A 19,667-nucleotide genomic window follows, 5' to 3' on the forward strand; every position below is an offset into this window, starting at 1 on the left:
TCACAGAAAACAAAGATGTGGGCGAGGATTGTGGACAAGGTGAACGCCCAAGCACCAGCAAGGCGCACAAAGGACGATATCCAGAACAGGTGGTATGACGTTTGCAGGAGGGTCAAGAAACTCATCTAAAAAGATCACGCCCTGACTCAGTGCTCCGGCGGTGGCCCTCCTGCCAAACCAGTCTACTTCAGGACCTGGGAGGAGAAGGTGCGGGATATCCTACCACCAGAGAGCGTCCATGGCCTAACAGACATCCCAGAGCCTGGTGAGAACACAAACAACATACCCAAGATTGTGTGGCAAGGGGACAGTGAAACCATGCACCGCAAGCAAAGCTACAGTAACCAATATATAATCATCCCAAGATGTGTATGCCAGTCAGACAAACACAATACCTGCCATCTCATAGTGACTTTGAACTGTGTCATGACATGCACCAACCTACAAACAAATAGAGCAAGCCAGTGGCACAAACTAAATAGACACTGCCAGACAATTTGCCACCACAAACACACTACCTCACAGTGCAGCTGACTGACAGGAAGGAATTGTGGGGATGCAGGTGAAGTTAGTGTATGCAAAAGCATGATGGGGCCTGTAGTCACAGAGAATGCTCCCCCTCCTCATTGGCCCATCAAGACCTCACTGAAACATGCCCACATCACAGGGAGTGGAAAATGACTGACAAGATGGCTGACACTGGCTCCTGCTGTGGGGAGCACAAGGCCCTGCTAGGGGTCATGTGCAAATCAGAAGCAGGACACCACTGACTGACATCCTGAAAGACAACTTGCACGCCCTACAATGGAAGCACGTTTCATGATGGGAAGGAGGACTGACAGCCCTAACCATACTTACCAGCATGTGGAGACACCCCCCTTAACACAAACTCCACACAACTCACCGGGTAGAATGCATTGACACACACCTCATTGAAATATCAGCAAAAGATACCCCATACTGGGTGCTGCTGTGTGAAGCACTCTCTTTGGACTTGTAGCCAAACAAACACCAGGACTGCACAGTCAGCCGTCTTGCCATTGCTGTCACACCCCCTCACAGGGAAGCAGAGTCAAGAGGAAGGCAGTATGGGCATGCTGGAAAGGGGGGTGTAGTATGATGGGAGTCGCAGTCACAGACAATCTACACCCACCCACATGGCCCAGCAAGCTCACACTGAACCATGCTCGTCTCACAGGGAGTGGGAATGGACTTACAGGATATCTGACACTGGGCTCTGTTGTGGGGAGCACAAGGCCATGCTGGGAAATGGCCAATCACAAACACCAGGACTGCAGTCAGCCATCTTGCCATTGCTGTCACACCCCCTCACAGGGAAGTAGACTCAAGAGGAAGGAAGTATGGGCATGCTGGGAAGGGGGGTGTAGCCAAGAGTATGATATTCACCTATGCCCACCTCATTCCGTTCCATTGTTATATAGGAATCTTTTTGCTTCTTGTAAAAATTTTGCCAAGGCGATTGCGCTATCTAAATGCTCCATAACTGTAAGTAGCTCAATTGCTTGTGTTCTTGTACTTATTCCGTACTTCAGAAACAGGGGCCTTAACCCCTTCTGTGCCCATGACGAGCTGGACTCGTCATGGGCCGCGGTTGCGCTGTGCCCATGACGAGTCCAGCTCGTCATGAACCCCGCCCGCTAATACAACGCCCGGCACAGGGCGGGGAAAGGGCGTGGCACACAAGGGGTTAAAAGCATCCGCCTAATTATCATCAGTTTTGTGCAATCAAATACAAAATGAACACTTGTACATTTTAGATCAAGCCCACATATGCATTTGCCATTATCATCCGTCAACATATTTTTCACTCTCTCATTAGCACGGGCAGGATTAATTCCTATTCTTATTTTCAATAATTCTAATCGCAGACTGTAATTTGGTAAAATATCTAGGTATGGGTATGAATTATCATTATTCCAGACATGTAACATAAAGCGTACTGTCTTTTTTTGTTTCACATACTCCAAATCAATTTCTCTAGACTTCTCATTTCCTCGATTTTTTATTGCACTCTTCCCTTCTTCAATATATAGTGTTTATGGACCAATTTTTACTTTTAGATTTCCACAAATTAAACCCAATATTCTTCTAGTATCTTTTGCCCACTTCAGTTCGCTCCGCTGGCTCTCCCTTCTACACCAACTAGCTACTTTCTCCTCCTCATCTTCTTCCATCCTTTTCCAAAATCTGCACGCATTTACCTGTACTTGCTGGTCCCAAGCTGGCCAGTTTAATCCTAGCCTAATAGCTTGTACCATTGAAGAGCTAGGTAGGGAAAGGAGAGATTTTAAACATTTCCCTTCTTCCTTTCCCCAGGTACATTTGCCACCCAGGCACAAAATTTCCGCTCCATACTGCATTTGTGGAGGAATCATAGCCTTAAATGCTTTCAACATCGGTCTGTGCGGTCTGTGGCACCCAGCACACCAATCGCACATGATAGATCATGACATTACACAATGTACTGAGGTGTGTGCTGTTGTGCATGGACACATATGTCACCTACATGATCACCACCTCACATCTCAATTCCACATGTCCACATGAGTCCCATGTAGCGCAATGGCCAATCATCTGGCTGTGTCACCCAACCTATGTACTGCTGCATCGTTCCAAACACACACCACAGTGACTAGTGAGACCTGATGTCTCCCAGGCATCACAGTTCTTTGCCATGCAGAAACCCACGGTCCCTGTATTGCCACATCGACACTGGCATGGACATAGCGTATCACGTACACACCACAAGGCAAGCGTAAGTCCCACAGGTAGTGGCCACTGTTGTTCCTGCTGGCCCTACATGTACGTCTCTTAGCCACACACACACCATCAAGGTTGATGCATATACCACATGGATGTGGAGACTGCCAAACATTGGGCACATTTGATCAGACACATCTGAGACACAACAAGCACACAGACTGTGGGTGCACATCAGTATTGTGGCTACAGGTCTCACTGTGACGTACATGCCATCAGCCCCTGGACTCAGGGTGTATGTGACATGCCCCAAACATATCCAACATGAAACTGTGTCCATGACTCATGCCCATTAATCTACAATTGCACATCACAGTGGTAATGTGCACAACACAAAAAGTATTCTGCCCCCATGTACACGTTCACAGCCTGGGAGTGGCTGCACAAAAGTGCCACCCAACAAACCACATGTGCCCCCCCCCCCCAACACCCAGGGAATGCAGCCTTACATGCCATAGACACTGTGTGGCCAATGCTGTAGAATGGTAGGTGTGCACAGGTGTCCCTGGCCAGTAAATGTGTGTTGCATCCGTAGAATAGTCTCACTAATGAGGTCCGACGCGGGTGACAATGCGTACGCATTGCACGGTTCATGACCGTGCCGTGCGTACGCTTTCTCATTGAATGCTATGAGGTCTGACGAGGGTAACAATGCGTACGCATTGCACGGTTCATGACCGAGCCGTGCGTACGCTTTGTCATTGAATGCAATGAGGTCCGACGCGGGTGACAATGCGTACGCATTGCACGGTTCATGACCGAGCCGTGCGTACGCTTTGTCATGGGATGCTATGAGGTCCGACGCGGGTGACAATGCGTACGCATTGCACGGTTCATGACCGAGCCATGTGTACGCTTTGTCATTGAATGCAATGAGGTCAGACGCGGGTGACAATGTGTACGCATTGCACGGTTCATGACCGAGCCGTGCGTACGCTTTGACATTGAATGCTATGAGGTCCGATGCAGGTGACAATGCGTACGCATTGCACGTTCATGACCGAGCCGTGCGTACTCTTTGTCATTGAATGCTATGAGGTCCGACGCGGGTGACAATGCGTACGCATTGCACGGTTCATGACCGAGCGGTGCGTACGCTTTGTCATTGAATGCTATGAGGTCCGACGCAGGTGACTATCATGCATACGCGTCGGTCAGGCATGGTCCGAGACAGGCGTACGCTTTGGCCATTGAATCGTATGGAGACGGGTGCATGTGTATTTTCTAAATATGTGTTGTAGAGTCATTTGAATGAGCCGGACGCACCCATTGGCTCCGGACTGTCATGGAGACGGATGCGGATTCAAAACTTGTACGAGTTGTGCACTGGAAATTCAGTTGGATGCCTACAACAATGTTGCAATTTCAAGTGTTTCATGAAGGTGAAGATTTGAACGATGCGGAAGGCGTGTATGAGTCTTACATTTAAATGGATTGGCCAGATTCATAGAATGCAACCGTGTTGGACCTATCACTTTAGACACATGGCACAGATTCTGCCTCTGCAGCACAGATATAAGGCTGGCTGGCCCCAAGGGAGCTCACTTATATGCACTACATGCTACTGGACCACATCCCTGCTATCACTGCTGCTGTCTCTGCATCCTCTGGCTCCTGCTATGGCACATACTCTGGAGAGGGCCCCAGCCTTCACTGAGGAGGAGAACCAGGCCCTGCTGGACGGGCTCCTTCCACAGTACAGCAAGCTCTATGGGAAACCAGGGGAGCAGGTGAGTGTGCAGTCCACTGCCTTCCTAATTATGCATGTTGTCTGACTAGCAGGACTAGCAGTGTGTACACCAGTGGCAAGCATTCTCTCGGAGTACTTTCATGACCCAAAGTGTGTAGGTACATGTAATGAACAGGTGTCCTGCTGCTAAAGTGCATTGGTGCAAGCTTAAACTATCCAGGCATTGTTAACATGTCAGACATGCAGGTGATTTTTCCTTCCCCATGGTTGCACTACCTGTGTGACTCATTTCCCTTTCTGATGATGACATGTATATCCAAATGTGTGCTGCACAAATATGGGGCATGTGTGTTAATTTACTTTTCACTTTGTCATCCTCACAGGTTGATGCCACCCGAAGCAGGAGATCTGGCTGACCGTCGCCCAGGCTGTTCGTTCGGTGTGGGTCTACAAGCGCCGGATCCGCAACTGCCAGAAGAGGTGGCAGGACCTTCGGGCTGGGCCCGGAGGATAGCTAGAGTCCAGCTGAAGCTGTCACCTCCGAGCAGGAGGGGCGGACACCGGACCCTGACCCCCCACATGCTCCTGATCCTGGCGGTGGTCTTCCCGGACCTGGATAGGCAGCTGAAGGCCAGACAGCAGCAGGAAGGGGGTAAGTCCATGCCTAATCTGTGTATTATGTCTGACATGCCAATTACAGTCTTTTGGCATGGTCACATTTCCACATTACGTAGGTCTTGTAGTCCAATACTCAGGTCCCTCAATTGTGTGATGCACCCTCCTCATCTGTTCCACAGGTGTGGCCCTTACAGTCTGTTGCTTTGTGTCACTGGGGCACTGTGTCCCTGCAGTCCGCTATGCTTCATCTACCGGACAGCATCTGTTCCCGTGACTCTGGTGTGTGTTTCATGGGTGGGTCAATTGTTTAGCCAATGCCTGAGATCTGACATGTGATCTGTGTGTGCCCTTGAGATGTGTTCCAATTGCTGGTCTGACTCGCCACATGTGGCTGGGGTATTCCAAACAAACCCATGCAGCAGGGGACTCCAATTTTGGGGCCTCAGGAGTATCTATATCAAGTATGTCGCACTTGCTTAGCCACCTGACTACTGTCTAGGGCCAAACACTGTTTCATGTAGACCTGGCCAGTCATGGCTCCTCAAGGGCATTTAGAAACACTCTGTAATCCCACTCATGTGTATCAAATAACAGGTTGTGCTTAGTGACATGTGCCTTCAGGTGTCTGCCTGTGTCATTAGGGTGTGGCTTGTTATTACGTACAACTGGGGTGTCCATGATTCAGAGGGTCAGCATGACATCTGATATGTGACTGTGAGAGACAATACCTGTGCGACATATAGGTGTGTGATCATCTGACAGCGCACAATGGTGTATGCAACTGTGTCCTTCATGCAGCTGGGTTACATGCATGGCAGACTGTGATGTGTTAATGCACAGGGAGTTGTGTTTGCAGAGACTCATGTGTCTGATTTGCATGATGTGGGGTCTTCTGGGTCCTGCATATGTTGTTTGCTGTCCCCGCCACCAGCACCACCACCCTCCCATCGGCTCCCATCCCAGAGGTCCCTGTAGGCTCCCGTGTTCGTGAGCATGTCTCCTTTGTGCCAGGCACCACACCCCCTGCCCCTGTGTCCCCTGCTGCCCTGAGTGAGGAGTCTGTGGACTAACTTAGACAGGTTCATGTGTGGCAGGCGTCGATGCTGAAGGTCCTCCATGCACACACAAGTCTGTTGACACAACTGGTGTTGTTCATGGAGGGCATTTCCTCGGGCATGTCTGCCCTACAGAGGACCTATCAGTCCATGGCCTCCTCCCTGACGGCAGCAGTGTCCCTCCTCCAACAGTCCTGCACCCCTCCTACCCCTGCACCACCCACGATTCCTAGCAGCCTACCTGTCCCAAGCACACAAACACCCAAACCAAGGTTTAGACGTGCACACAGTGCAGGGGGCTGATACCACACTCACAGGGGCTAGTTTGCAGACACACACACAGTCATCCACAACCACTCCGCAGTACTCTGAGACCTCTCCCTCCCAGTCCCCTTCCCTTGCATTACCTGCAACCCCATCTCTCCAGAAGCTCTTCCTCTGTGACCTTGGCCTCTTTCACACCGACCCAGCAGATCCTGATTACAAGGGGAAGAGAAAGTCCCCACACACGGAGGGGAGTGCCCCTCACACCCGGACACCCTCCCTCAGGCACAGTCAGAATGAGACCCCCACCCGCTAGTCCCCCCGGAGGCGGAAGAGCAAGAACCGCCCGCCACCACGCAGCTCCAAGGCAAAGTCGCCGTCCTCCATCCCCCAGGCCCCCAATCCAGAGGTTCCCCCGCCACTCCCTGCCCCGGGTTCCCCCACCCACAGATACACCATCCCCAAAATGCTAAGGCCATCCCCCCCACCACTTGCTCCTCCACACATGGTTAGACGGTTAGTGCCACTGATGTGGGGACCGTGTCCCCCCTGCCTGTCCTGCCGACCTCACCTGCCCCCCATTCCGCTCCCATCGATGTAGGCACTGCAGTGGAGTCCACAACCACCCAGTCTGACTTGGGCACTGCATTGGGGACCCAATCCACTCCATCTGACCTGCCCACTGGAGTTGTGCCGGCACCCACCCATCTGACTTGTGCCCCACAGTTGTGACAGCACCCACGACTTCAGTCAGCTCCACTGAAGTTGCAAGTGTCTCGCCTGCATCCACCACCTCTTCACTGCCTCCTTCTGCTGCGCCCTGATCCTGTCCCTGTGGTACCTAGCCTGCCCCATGTATGCCCCTCCGAGGGGATGACCCCGGTCCTTAGCAGTGCAAGCAAGCAACGTGTGACAGTTGTCACTCTAGTTCACTCCTTGGCATTTGGACATGGACTGGCCATTGGCCATTTGTTTGAACGGACGTTTAACTTTTAATATGCTGAATAAAGCGTTTTTCTTTATCCCTGTGAACTTGATTTAGCTGTACATTATGTTGATGATGTTTAACATGCCCTTACACCTGTAATGCTTGGTTTCCAATGTTGAATACTGATGTGTTGCTGTGAGGTACTCCATGTGGTCCATGAGATATGTATCCTATTCTGCTGGGTATCCATGTCATCCTTTGCAGCTACCTGGGTGTGTCATGATCAACTATTTGTGGACATCTCTGTGAACATTTCATTTGCATGGTCACATCTCTGGCTTGCACCCATGCACATATGATGTGCTTCCCATTGTCCAATTTGTCAATTCCACCAACTCTGTGCGCATCACCACTGGACCTACAGGTGTGGGCATCATTGGTATAGGAGCAACTGGGTCCTCTGTGCAACTTGCTAGACATATGATTTGAGTATGAGCAGATGACTTAGGGGAGACTCCCGTACCCAGGCTGTTGTGACCAGAGCCTTCATTGTGTGGTAACTGATGGCTGACTGACCAGGTGTTCAGCAGACATGAGTGAGAGGTGCTGTGAATATGTTTGGCACAGCTGGACTTCCACAGGAGTTGGGTCCTCTCAAGTAAGTGTGTTGTCCCGTGACATAGCCTGGGCCCATGGTGTGTGTTGTATGAGCATGTGTGTGTGTCCACATCCCTGTTCATACACAGGCAGTGTTCCCTTGATATGTTCCTGTTGTTGATGCTTGCTGAGTGGTACTGGGTTCATCCCACTACTTTGCCATGGGCTACCAGATGTGTGGGTGCATGACACACTACTGTTAATTGGTGTATCATCATTGGGATTTGTCAGTTCTGAGTGGTGATGATGTTGTCAGACACAGATGGGACACAGTCAGGGTTCCCCAAGGCACTTGTTTATTTGCAAAATCATGTAGTTGTCCCTAGGTGGTACCTTTCAGGGATTGACACATTTGTATGTGTGTGTGACTGTTCCCACTTGTCGGGTTCAGGGCTGCAATGTTGGCAGGTGTCAGCATATGTGCCTTGTGGTTCTCCTTGACTTCTGTATTGTCCTGGGACTGTGGCAGGTATTCTGAAGGTTACGTAAGCTTTGAAGTCATGGCCATGTACCGCATACTGTGCAGTATGTCTGTCATTCCCCAGGGTTGTAAACTGTCCTTGTGTGATGTGTCTGTGCACCTTAGTTCCTCCCAACATTCCTGTGTTTGTCATGGGTGCATGTGCAATGTCACCTGTCCATGTGGGCTTCACAGATGCACATTGTTGCAGTTCAGGGTGTGTGGTGTTGAGGCTGGACTGATGTAAATGTTTGCATTGATGGTCCCCTAGCTCCCGTTTGTCCATGGATGAGGGGCCATGCTGAGTGGTTTGTGTATGTGTGATATACGTTTGTGGAACAGGACACATGTCTGGGTTTCCCAGTTTGTACAACATCTGCCTTTGTCATCACAGTGGAGGTGTCATGCATGCTTGATGTCTGGTCCCTGGGGGTAGTGCTGTTGTGTGTCAGTCTCTTGCTGTATTAGTTGGTGTTCAATCCAGCTTGTGTCACATGTGTCTTTTGTGCTCCCTCTCATCTCACAATGCCTGGTTGCCCACTAAGGGTGTCCCAATGATGGTTTACTTTTGTATCACACTGTGTCCACATCTGTGTCACTGTGGTTCAGCCCCCCTCATGTGTTGTGTATTTGCCTGGGGATACTGTGACACACACACACACACACACACACACACATGCTGTGTCAGATGTGTAGTGTGAGGTTGCCTGTTTGTGTTTGTGCATCTGCATCAGTGCATTGGTATTGCTGTTGTGGGCCTTTGTCTGGATGCTGTTTCTGTGATTTTCCCTGTTGTCCCTGTGCGTCATATCACGTCATTGTGCACATTCATCCTGGTTGTTAGGTGCCATTGCTGGCATGGAATGGGAGTTTGTGAGCTGACACCTACAGTCTACACAGGTTGTTTCGATTGGTGTGTCTATTTTCGAGATGTGTGTATGCTTGGTAACGGTCACTTCTGCTCTTGTGCCATTGTACACTGTATGCATTGTCAGCCCCCATGTGTGGTGCTTGTCTGCACATGGCTGAGTGTGTTATGTTTTCACAGCACTGTTAGCCTCACCACATCTCTGTGGGAATGGTACACAACCACTAGTTGCTTTTATGAATATCCTTCGAATAAAGCATACTTTGACTTGACTTGACTTGACAACCACTAGTTTGCCCCAGAAGTGTTTAAAGGGTTGGGAGCCGGGATCATACATGCTGTTTGTTATTTGCAGCTTTGACCATGATGACACTTACCTTTTGGTCACTGTGATTAGGGGGGGTTTAGACCCCATCACCACAATGCTCAACATCTGCTGCAGTTTGGAAGCCCACACTTAACTTCTGTTCTACTCAGTGAGGGGGTGTTCTTTTTACATTGTCACAGTGCTATGGTGATTCTTGCCTTGTGTAGGGCACACTCATTTGTTGGGCACACATGTGCTGTTAGTTACATTGTATGTTCAAAGTCATACTCACTGTTGTGGGCATTTGTCACAGACTACACACTGTTGTCATGATGTTAGGGGGATGTATTTTGCTGACATACCTAATATTGGAGTATGATGGATGTGTGGCGCATCACCCATCCTATGAGTGGGGGTGGCAGGGGTGATGGGCAACATAAGCCCTATGAGTGGGGGTGGCAGGGGTGATGGGCAACATTAGCCCTAAGGCTGGGGGTGGCAGGGGTGATGGGCAACAGGTCCCCTATGAATGGGGGTGGCAGGGGTGATGGGCAACAGGTCCCCTATGAGTGGGGGTGGCAGGGGTGATGAGCAACAGGTCCCCTATGGCTGGGGTGGCAGGGGTGATGGGCAACATTAGCCCTATGGCTGGGGGTGGCAGGGGTGATGGGCAACATAATCCCTATGAGTGGGGGTGGCAGGGGTGATGGGCAACAGTAGCCCTATGGCTGGGGGTGGCAGTAGTGATGGGCAACAGGTCCCCTAGGGGTGGAGGTGGCATGGGTGATGGGCAACAGGTCCCCTATGAGTGGGGGTGGTAGGGGTGATGGGCAACATTAGCCCTATGGCTAGGGGTGGCAGGGGTTGTGGGCAACAGGTCCCCTATGAGTGGGGGTGGCAGTAGTGATGGGCAACAGGTCCCCTACGAGTGGGGGTGGCAGGGGCGATGGGCAACAGGTCCCCTATGAGTGGGGGTGGCAGGGGTGATGGGCAACATTAGCCCTATAGCTGGGGTTGGCAGGGGTGATGGGCAACAGTAGTGGTGCTGGCCATACAACCCCTATGGTGGCCTGTTGTTAGTGGCCAGGATGTGGATCCCCTGTGTGTGTGTACCATTTTGCGGGTACGTGTCGTTTGTTTATATGGTAGGTGTCTGACTTACCGCCTGCGCCGTCGGCGTCGGTTCATGAGCCGGTCATAGATGTAGAGTACTGGTATGACCTGCGCGATGGGATTCATGATGTGTTCGTGCCGTACACGCTGCTTGTTGCTCTGTCTCGTACCCGCTGCAAGCTGGTCCGTCTCATAGCCGTGTATTGAGTTGTGGCGCGAATCGTAGCTGATATGCTTGTTTTCCGGATGCTGTGACGTCCCGTACGTGGCGACCCGTCCGCCGCGTAGGAAGTACGCATCGTACTTGTCATGCCGGAAACTGCTATGGATACTGCTTCCGGGCAACTCGGTTCAGCGTTAGGAGTTACGGCTCGGACGGAGAATGGAGCTTGAATCACAGCCTACATGTCGGTCGTGTTTTTGGCAGTTATGGTCATCGTACTTCCTCTGCAGGACGGACCGGCTACGGGTACGTGTCGGTCACACGGTAAGGCTACGGACAGCTCTCAGAGAGCTGTCCGACCCGGTATCGGAATCGACCCCTAAGCCTTCCCTCTAGAAGAATCCATGTTGCTCTGCTCAAAGTCCAGTCTATTCCCACCATCGAAAGGGAAGATGCATCAGAGAAAGAGAGTGCATGCAAACATGGCATTCAGATGGAGGCTTCATAAATGGACACACTCCTGGAGAAATACTGGTAAAGAGGGTACATCTGCTCTGACAACTGGCCTCAGTCCATCATGCTCCTGAATCTGGCCAACATCACAAAGCATCCCATTACCCTGCCCAGAAGATGAAAGCAGCCTGTGAAGCACTGACAAGGACTACTGTCCAGGAATGTCTGAGTTTAGTGTCAAACAGCTTAACTTTGATGTTTTTGCAGTGCTGATTATGAAGGAGCCTTTGATGCAATTTGCACTGAAGAGCAGGATATTCCCAGTCTGCGAGTACGGCTGCGGGAAAGGCCCATGAAAAAACAACGCAAATCCTAACTTTACTACTCCTAAATGCCCTTTTTGAATACCGAAAGTCATAAAGTTAGGATTTTGTCTCAGTTTAGGAGTAGTAAAGTTAGGAATCCTAACATTAATACTTCTAAATGCCTTTTGTGAATACCGAAAGTCGTAAAGTTAGGATTTTGTCTCAGTTTAGGAGTAGTAAATTTAGGAATCCTAACTTTACTACTCCTAAATGCCTTTTGTGAATACCGAAAGTCGTAAAGTTAGGATTTTGTCTCAGATTACTTTTGTGAATCGGGTCCAACATACATCGAACAAATGACACCCCTTTCTAGGAATGGTCTAGTTACCATTCACTAGCAACCATCATATATTTGAGACTGTATTTAAAGGATATGAAGTCAGAAGGGATTAGTGCCGATTTCAATTTTTGAGGTTAACTGATGCTCACCAAGCTGTACAATAGTGCTGATGTCACAGTAGGAAAATCAAAAGGGAAGCAGGAATTTAAACTCCCAAAGAAATTATCCAGCCTCAGAACATGGAGAGAAAGGCAACAGGACATACACTGAGCAGTAGCAGACTGCCTTAATGAAAGGCAAAAACACACGAAATATCAGGAATTTCCTCATTAGGTGGCGCTTAAGGAGTTAGCGAAGCATGATGTATGCAGCCATCTGCTAGTGGGTAGAGTCCTGGGCATATGTGATACTATCAGGCACTACATCAAGGTCCATTTAAGTCCACACCCTTGTTTGCACCTTTGTGCTACAATTATTCTGTTTCGAAGGTCAACAATTTTATGGCTACTAGTGAAAATAGAGGACATCATACAGATGTATGGGCCTATTAGGATGGCGGGTGGACTTTAGTCCGCCCGCCACCCTAGCGGTGCTGAGACCGGCCGCCAGTGGTTCGGCGGTCCCGCACCTGCAATTAGGATGCCACCGTGGCGGTGGCATCCTCCATTCCCAGCATTGCGGCGGGCGGTGCTCACAGCACCGCCCGCCACAATGCTGGGAATGCACGTTGTGCATTGTCATGAACAAGGTGACAGTCTGTGGCAATGTGGGCGCCCACAACGAGCCCCCGAAAGCAAAATCTGCATGCCTTTCCGCTCCCATGCTAATATGGATGGCGGTATCTAGCAGACACCGCCGCCATATCCAGACCCTTTTCCGCCCGGTGACTGGTCGACCGGCGGAAAACGGGCAGACGGTCTTTCCATACTTATATGGCGGGGGAAATGGGTGGCGGGCGGGGTATGATGTAGGGTGGATCGCCACCGCAAGCGGGCGGTGGCGATCCGCCCTACATCCTAATAGACCCCTTAGCGTCCAGTGTGTTATCAGAAATAGGAACAAACAATTTTGAGAACGCCTGTGAAGCTTAAATTTACAAATAAATAAAATGATTAAATTTCCATGTGGCAAGTCCAACAGTTTTCCTTGGAATACAACTAACAGCATTGTGGTTTCCCCGTCAATCCCTCTCAAGCTTGTGTGGATCTACATGCAACAGATGTTAACCATACATTGGTCTTGTATTAAAATATATTGATTCTTCTGATATTTTTCATTGTATCCTTGAAGTACAGAAGAGCCACAACATATTGGTTGATAAAATTAATTCTTGCATAGCTTTAACTCCCAGCAGTAAGAAAGAAAGAGCTTTCCAAAAATGCCATAGTGGCTAATAGGTTCCTACAAGAAGAAGGCAGCAAGTGGCTTATAAATATAGGTACTGTGTGGTAATCGATTCTTCTTTTTAAAAAAAAACCTTTATAGCCTCCACTACCCTTTTTTTAGGAATTTGAGGGGGAAGCATCTACCTGTGTGCCATAGGATTGACATTTGCAAGAAAGACTAGAGAGATTATCTATTCCAAAGTCTGAGGGTGAGAATTTGGTCCTCTTGTCAGCACCTAACCTCTTACCCAGCCCATTTTGCTCACACTTCACATATTTTACCTTTGTGCGCTTCAGAGTTAAGTGGTACTGCTTTGTTCAAAGTTGTCAGGCAGAAGTCTTGTTAGACCTGGCACCTTGGCGTGAGTCTCCCTTCCACTTTTTGTCGCTGTGCCTCATGTGTTTTTATGGTGTTGGCCGCTCAGAGCACTGTGCCACTGCCAACCAGTGCCACAGCGCAAGTGCTCCCTAGGTAAAATGTATATGTTGGTTGGATTCCATGATTGGCTTATTTTGTTTACTGTCAGACCCCAGTAAAGTGCACCAGGAGTCCCCAGGGCTTGTAAATACAAATGCCGCTGGTGGGCTTGCAGCACTGGTTATGCCACCCACAGAAGCGGCCTGGTAAAATGTGTCTAGGTCTGCCATTGCAGAACCTGCGTGCAGTCTGGTACTGACATGCTGACTGGCAAGTGCACCCACTTGCCAGTCCCTAAACCTTCCCTTAACTTCATGTTAGTCACCCTTATGGTAGGCCCAAGGGCAGGGTGCATTGTAGCATAAGGTAGGACAAGCCCTGATGTGTGTGGCATGTCCTAATAGTGAATTACAGCCATTTTCGTTTTTCACTATTGTAAGGCTACCCTGTTCTCATAGGCCAGAATGGGCTGTTAGGGTTGTTAAATCCTATGATCCTAACAGACCCAGGGAACGTGGTAGAAAATCGAGTTTAGTATGCCTGAACTCAGAATAATAAGGTACATCTTTTAGCAAGGTTTGTTTTAATATTCTGCGTTTGCACATGCCACTTTTAGAAAGTTGGCATTTGCTTGCCTAACCATTTCAGCCCGCCTCTGCGTGATGTGTATCTGCTGTCTGGCTTGTGTGAGTGACAGGGCTGGGGAAACCCAGATGGGCAGGGCTAGGTAGCCTGGTGGTGAATAGAAAGATTGACCTATAGATGGGTGGGAGGAGTACACCTGGACTCTGAATAGGGCTGTGCTCTGCCACCACAATGCCGGCTCCGCCCCCTGTGGAGCGTCTGATGGCTCTGCCCTGCACCCTGAAAGAAGAAGCCTGCATCGCATCAACAAAGTGCTCCAGAACTGGACTGAGCTAGGCAAGGCCCCCCCTGGCCTGGGAGAACAAAGGATTTGTGGTATAAATGTAGGAGCCCTGCTCCTAAGAGACTAAATCCTGTCCTGCCAAGAAGAAACCTCTGTCCCACGAGGAGGAACCAGGAAAGCTGCATGGAGGAGTACTGTCCCTGACCTGGGGGATTGGTCCGCAGTGGTTGCCTTGCTGTTGAAGAAGAGGAAAAGACCAAAGGGACTTTTATTTGACTTGTGCTAAAGATCTACAAGGGCTTGTGAGTGAGCTTGCCCCCTGAACGAAGTCCCAGGACCAGTGGACTTCACCGCCGTGAGAGACCACTGGAAAACGGACCGTTTTCCCTGTGATCTTGAAGAGAACTGCTGTGTGCGCTTCCCGATCAAAGCGTACCCCCCTGAAGCTTGTACCCGCTGTCCGGTCTGAACAAAGTGACTGAGGCCCCTCTACGAGCCTTAGCACGCACCACAAAGGAAGGTATTGTCCGGCCTGAGCAACGCGACTATCTGGCCCCTACGAGCCGAAGCTCGCACCGTAACGGAAGGACTGTGACCCGTACTTGCTTTTATCCCCCTGCGAGCCGTACTGCCAGCGTACACTCCTTCCCCCTGCTTTTGGGAAGGCTGCGGCGCGTGTGGTGGTCGCGTACGTCTTCCCTGTGCGGAGCGTACGAGTGTTCGTAACCAGCAGCTCGAACTCAAGGTCAATTCAATATCAATTGCACGGTACGGCGCGAACGCCGCAACAAGCTGGAAAGTGCCGTACGTACGCACCGTCCCCTGAGCCTGCACACCCAAGTTCCCACGTACCGTAGTACGCAACGCCAGGAAGACACCGCATCGTACATCGGGCTGGATGCCTGCGCAGCCTTCGTGTCGACTTCAACAAAGATAAAGGTACTGTGCCCGATCGCACCGTAGGGTGTACGCTCCCTCTTGGAGCGCCTACAGTGCGTAAGAGACCCATTCCCCCGCAGAGTCTACCGCGTACTGAGAGTACGGCCCGGAACGAAGCGCACAGACTAGAACTACGCTAAGCCAAAAACTCTTTTAATAAATAGTATTGTGGGCCCGTGTAAACGTTATTGGGTCTTGTGATGAATCTGATTCAATAAAAGAAGTATATTTTTGATACACCCAGTGTGAAGTCCATTTGTGGGGGTGTCATTAAGTTATTGTATGTGGTCACCAATGCTTAACCATTACGCCTGAGATAACGCCTTGTCTGCTCGTGCCAAGTTACCTAGAGGGTGAGCAGGGGTTATTGTTAGAGTGTACCCCCTTACCCTGACTAGAGGAAAGCCCCCCTGCCTGACACAAGTGCCTACCTGTGCCAACCAGAGAACCCGGATTCTAACAAGTCTCTTCTATTGTCTCTAGACCTCTGGTATACTGATACTAATGTCCACCTTAAAAAGACCTGCATAAGTGATCTGCTAAAATTGAGGCTACACAGAGAGAAATGCATGGACATGTGGACAGTAAACTTAAGGCAATAGAGGGCAAACCAATATTACATCTTCAGTGTCATAGAATTGTTCTAACACAAGACAAAAGTGATGAGTTTCAGCTTAGCACTACTAGTGGTACTGGACAGACTGAAAAGCATAGAAAGTGAGAAGACTGCTATCAGCCTCTTAAAAACTTAAAACATTTCATTCCAGGTGTAGAAAAAGAAGCCAAAGACAAAAGGGACAATTCTGAAAACACTTAGGGTGGCATGTGACAGAAAGGGAATCTGGAGACTGTAATTAGAAAATAAATTCATTATGGGTCGATATTCCAAGATGATAGCAGGAGTCAGTCAATGCAAAGAGGAAATAATTTTCTCTTCGGAAAAAAACCTCTGTTGAGCATCAATGTTTATTGCTCACCAACATAAACTCAACAGTTACAGATTTCACACAAAGGTGAGATACATATAATCACACAATAAAGAGAAGCTCAAACATTTTTGGAAAAATAAATAAAGACATAAGATAATTCAACTCATTCCGGAAACTGGCATTTGGGCTTCGTGGATCACAGTAAGCAGAAATATATGTATTTGTTTTAGTTTATAACAAAGCATATAAGATCACTTGGCTTGATGTTATAATTCCTAAAAAATTTGCATATAACCCTTTATATAAATTACGCTTAACACTAACAAAAAATGCTAAGAACACTAAAATTTCACTCAGTCTAAATACTCCTGGTCATTTTTTGGTTTTATTTTGTTTACCAGACCTGGATTTACCAGGTGTGGAAGAACCTGACACGAGTTTTTCGGCAGTTAAAAATGGCCAAGAAACTCACATGAGACTGACTTCAGCAGCAAAAAAGTCCAATTTCTTCTTTTCTTTAATGTATGCTTAAAAATTGTTTCCATTCCCTCCTCTTCTCTCACCTCACTCCCCACTCCAAGCCAATGGTCCTGCATACATTTGAATGTACGCGCAGGAATTACATGTTATGTTATGTTATGTTAAATATATTTATAACGCGCAATAGTTACTCCGAGGATTGTGGCTTTAAGGAAAGGAAAAAGAGCCCCACAGAGTAATTACCCTTTACATTCTATGGGATTTACATTTTGGCAGACATGAAATCTGTAACAGTTGTGAGGGAGTAATCCGCCAAATTCTAAATCAGGCCCTTGAACAATATGTGATCTTCCCCAAGCACAATTAAAATGTTGGTTTTGAATATATTCCTTTCCTTTATATGCAATGAACAAACAATCACGCTGATACCACATCCATAATTTCTCCACTCAGACACATTTTTTAGCTTACAATGGAAGAGAACATGGCTACCTGTCACAGCGGGTATGACCCACAATCGGAATGTTTCTTACTAAGGTCATTTTAACAACAAAAATAAACTCTTAAAAACTACTGATATATCCCTTGATATATTAGGGTCAATTAGTGGGTTAAGGGGTGGGACCCATTCAAAAATTCCACAGCTGGGAGGGTTGGCAAACGCATCACTAGGTGAACATGAACAAAAGAGGTAATGACATTTTAAGAACAACATGGAATTGTAGTAGCTAAGGGGTCCATTACGAAGGTGTCACGGACAACGGCACCGACCGCCAGAGGTGCGGCGGTCCCGCTATGCCCATTAGGATGCGACCGCCACCCAAGCGGTCGCATCCTGCACAATTAACATTGTGGCGGGCGGTGCTGCAAGCAGCACCCGCCACATTGTCAAATTTGCATGCTGTGCATTGGCATGTTGTGCATTGGCATGCACAACATGACAGGCATGCCAATGTAGGGGTGTACACAGGTACCCCCAAGTGCATCCCCCCACCCCTCCGGGGCCCGCATGCTTTTCCATGGCGGAGTCTCTGCCATGAAAAGGCCGTTCCGCATGTAGGCACTGCCACCATGTTATGTCCGTTTTCCGCCCGGCCGTCAATCCGACTGCTGGAAAAGCGGCGGACGGTCTTTCCATCCGCCGCGGAGCTTCTCGCCATACTAATATGGCGGGGGTGGACCAGGGTCATTTGGCGGGCGGATCGCCATCGCCGGGGCGGCAGTGGCGATCCGCCCGTTATGCTAATGACCCCCAAAATGTCCAAAGAGTCTAGAGGAAAACCTTTATGTGCTGAACAACCCCGGAGTCTTGCTTGGATCATAACAACAAAGACTACCATGTCTCTTGGGGAAAAAATCTCTGTTGAGCATCAATGTTTATTGCTCACCAACGTAAACTCAACAGTTACAGATTTCACACAAAGGTGAGATACATATAATCACACATTAAAGAGAAAAATAAAATTAAACATCTACATCTAACATCTAACATTAGATCAGCATCTAAACGTACTCAAACTTTAATTTCACTATACCTGGCTGGTTGCTTAACCCAACTACCTTTGCTGATGTCGGTTGTGTCGTTTCATCCCCTATCAAAGTCTCAATCTCCACCGACGTAAGTGAATACGGTTCTTCAGTGCTTTCAAAATTTAGAAAGGATTGTCCTGTTAAAATATAAAACAAGCATTACAGTTAGTAATAAAAAACAAACACAGGCAATTATTAAATGATACCAATTAAGTAATTGCTTCGTATCTAATGTGAAAAGACTTACAGAATTACTATGCATCTGAAAGCACTCAAGAGATTTACTAACAGTCAAATGTCATTATGAAAAAATCTCAGTTCTCTCCACGAATGTGGAAGATATTGAGATACACTCTGAACAAGCATTGGCAGAGCCAGTCCGTGTGATCTATTTTAAGAGTGGGAGGTTTGCTATAAGCACTGCAGTGACTGCATTTAGCCAGTCTACTACAAGAATGAATATATACATCAGTGAGCCTAATAAAGAGAATCAGTGGAGTGTATGCATCAATGGGAAGTGTATCAACAATGACAGGTTAAGAGAACGGAATAGGATTACTGCAACCCCTAAACTTGCCATCCAAGTTATCTTATGTGCAACAAATACTACACAATTTCTCCTAAAAAAAAGAAGAAAAAAAATCACACTTCATGCAAAATAAGAATAAATTACAAACATGAATTCACACTGAGGTAAATTTTGATATCTACTACTGAACGGTGTCCTTTTCACTTTCCTGGATGGACAACTGGCAAATTTTGCAAGTGCCTGTGTACGAACCCAGCAACTGCCACGGGCCGATCTACTGGTTCTATGTAGAAATTGAAAGTACTCCTTTCGCTCAGATAGGTCCAGAACACTGCTTCACGATAGAAAGCATTTATCCTGCCTTTCATTTCATCACAAACTTCCTCCATGTCTGTCAACATTTCCAAACTATTCCTGCAATAGGCCTTAACACCATGTGGTATACAAGTGATATCATTTCCAGAGTGGGCCACAAGCAACCACACCCTTGTTTAATAATGCTCTTTGGTGCATCCGGCCGAGAGGTGCGTGGTGACAACGTAATTGATAATTGCCCGTGGTAGAGGGCAGTTGATCCTGTCCATCAC

The 19,667-nt window shown here is 48.4% G+C and overlaps 1 protein-coding gene across 1 annotated transcript in view; it reads right to left on the reverse strand.

Moving 5' to 3' along the window:
- The window catches only part of ZPBP (zona pellucida binding protein), a 759,369-nt gene that overhangs the window by 675,141 nt on the left and 64,561 nt on the right, over positions 1-19,667 (reverse strand). Inside the window, exon 2 of the mRNA XM_085606618.1 lies at positions 18,557-18,688. Coding sequence (XP_085462744.1) covers positions 18,557-18,688 — 132 coding nt within the window. The remainder of the gene's footprint in view (positions 1-18,556; positions 18,689-19,667) is intronic.

Source organism: Triturus cristatus, chromosome 5_2 (genome assembly GCF_964204655.1).
Source record: "Triturus cristatus chromosome 5_2, aTriCri1.1, whole genome shotgun sequence".
Classification (NCBI taxonomy): domain Eukaryota; kingdom Metazoa; phylum Chordata; class Amphibia; order Caudata; family Salamandridae; genus Triturus; species Triturus cristatus.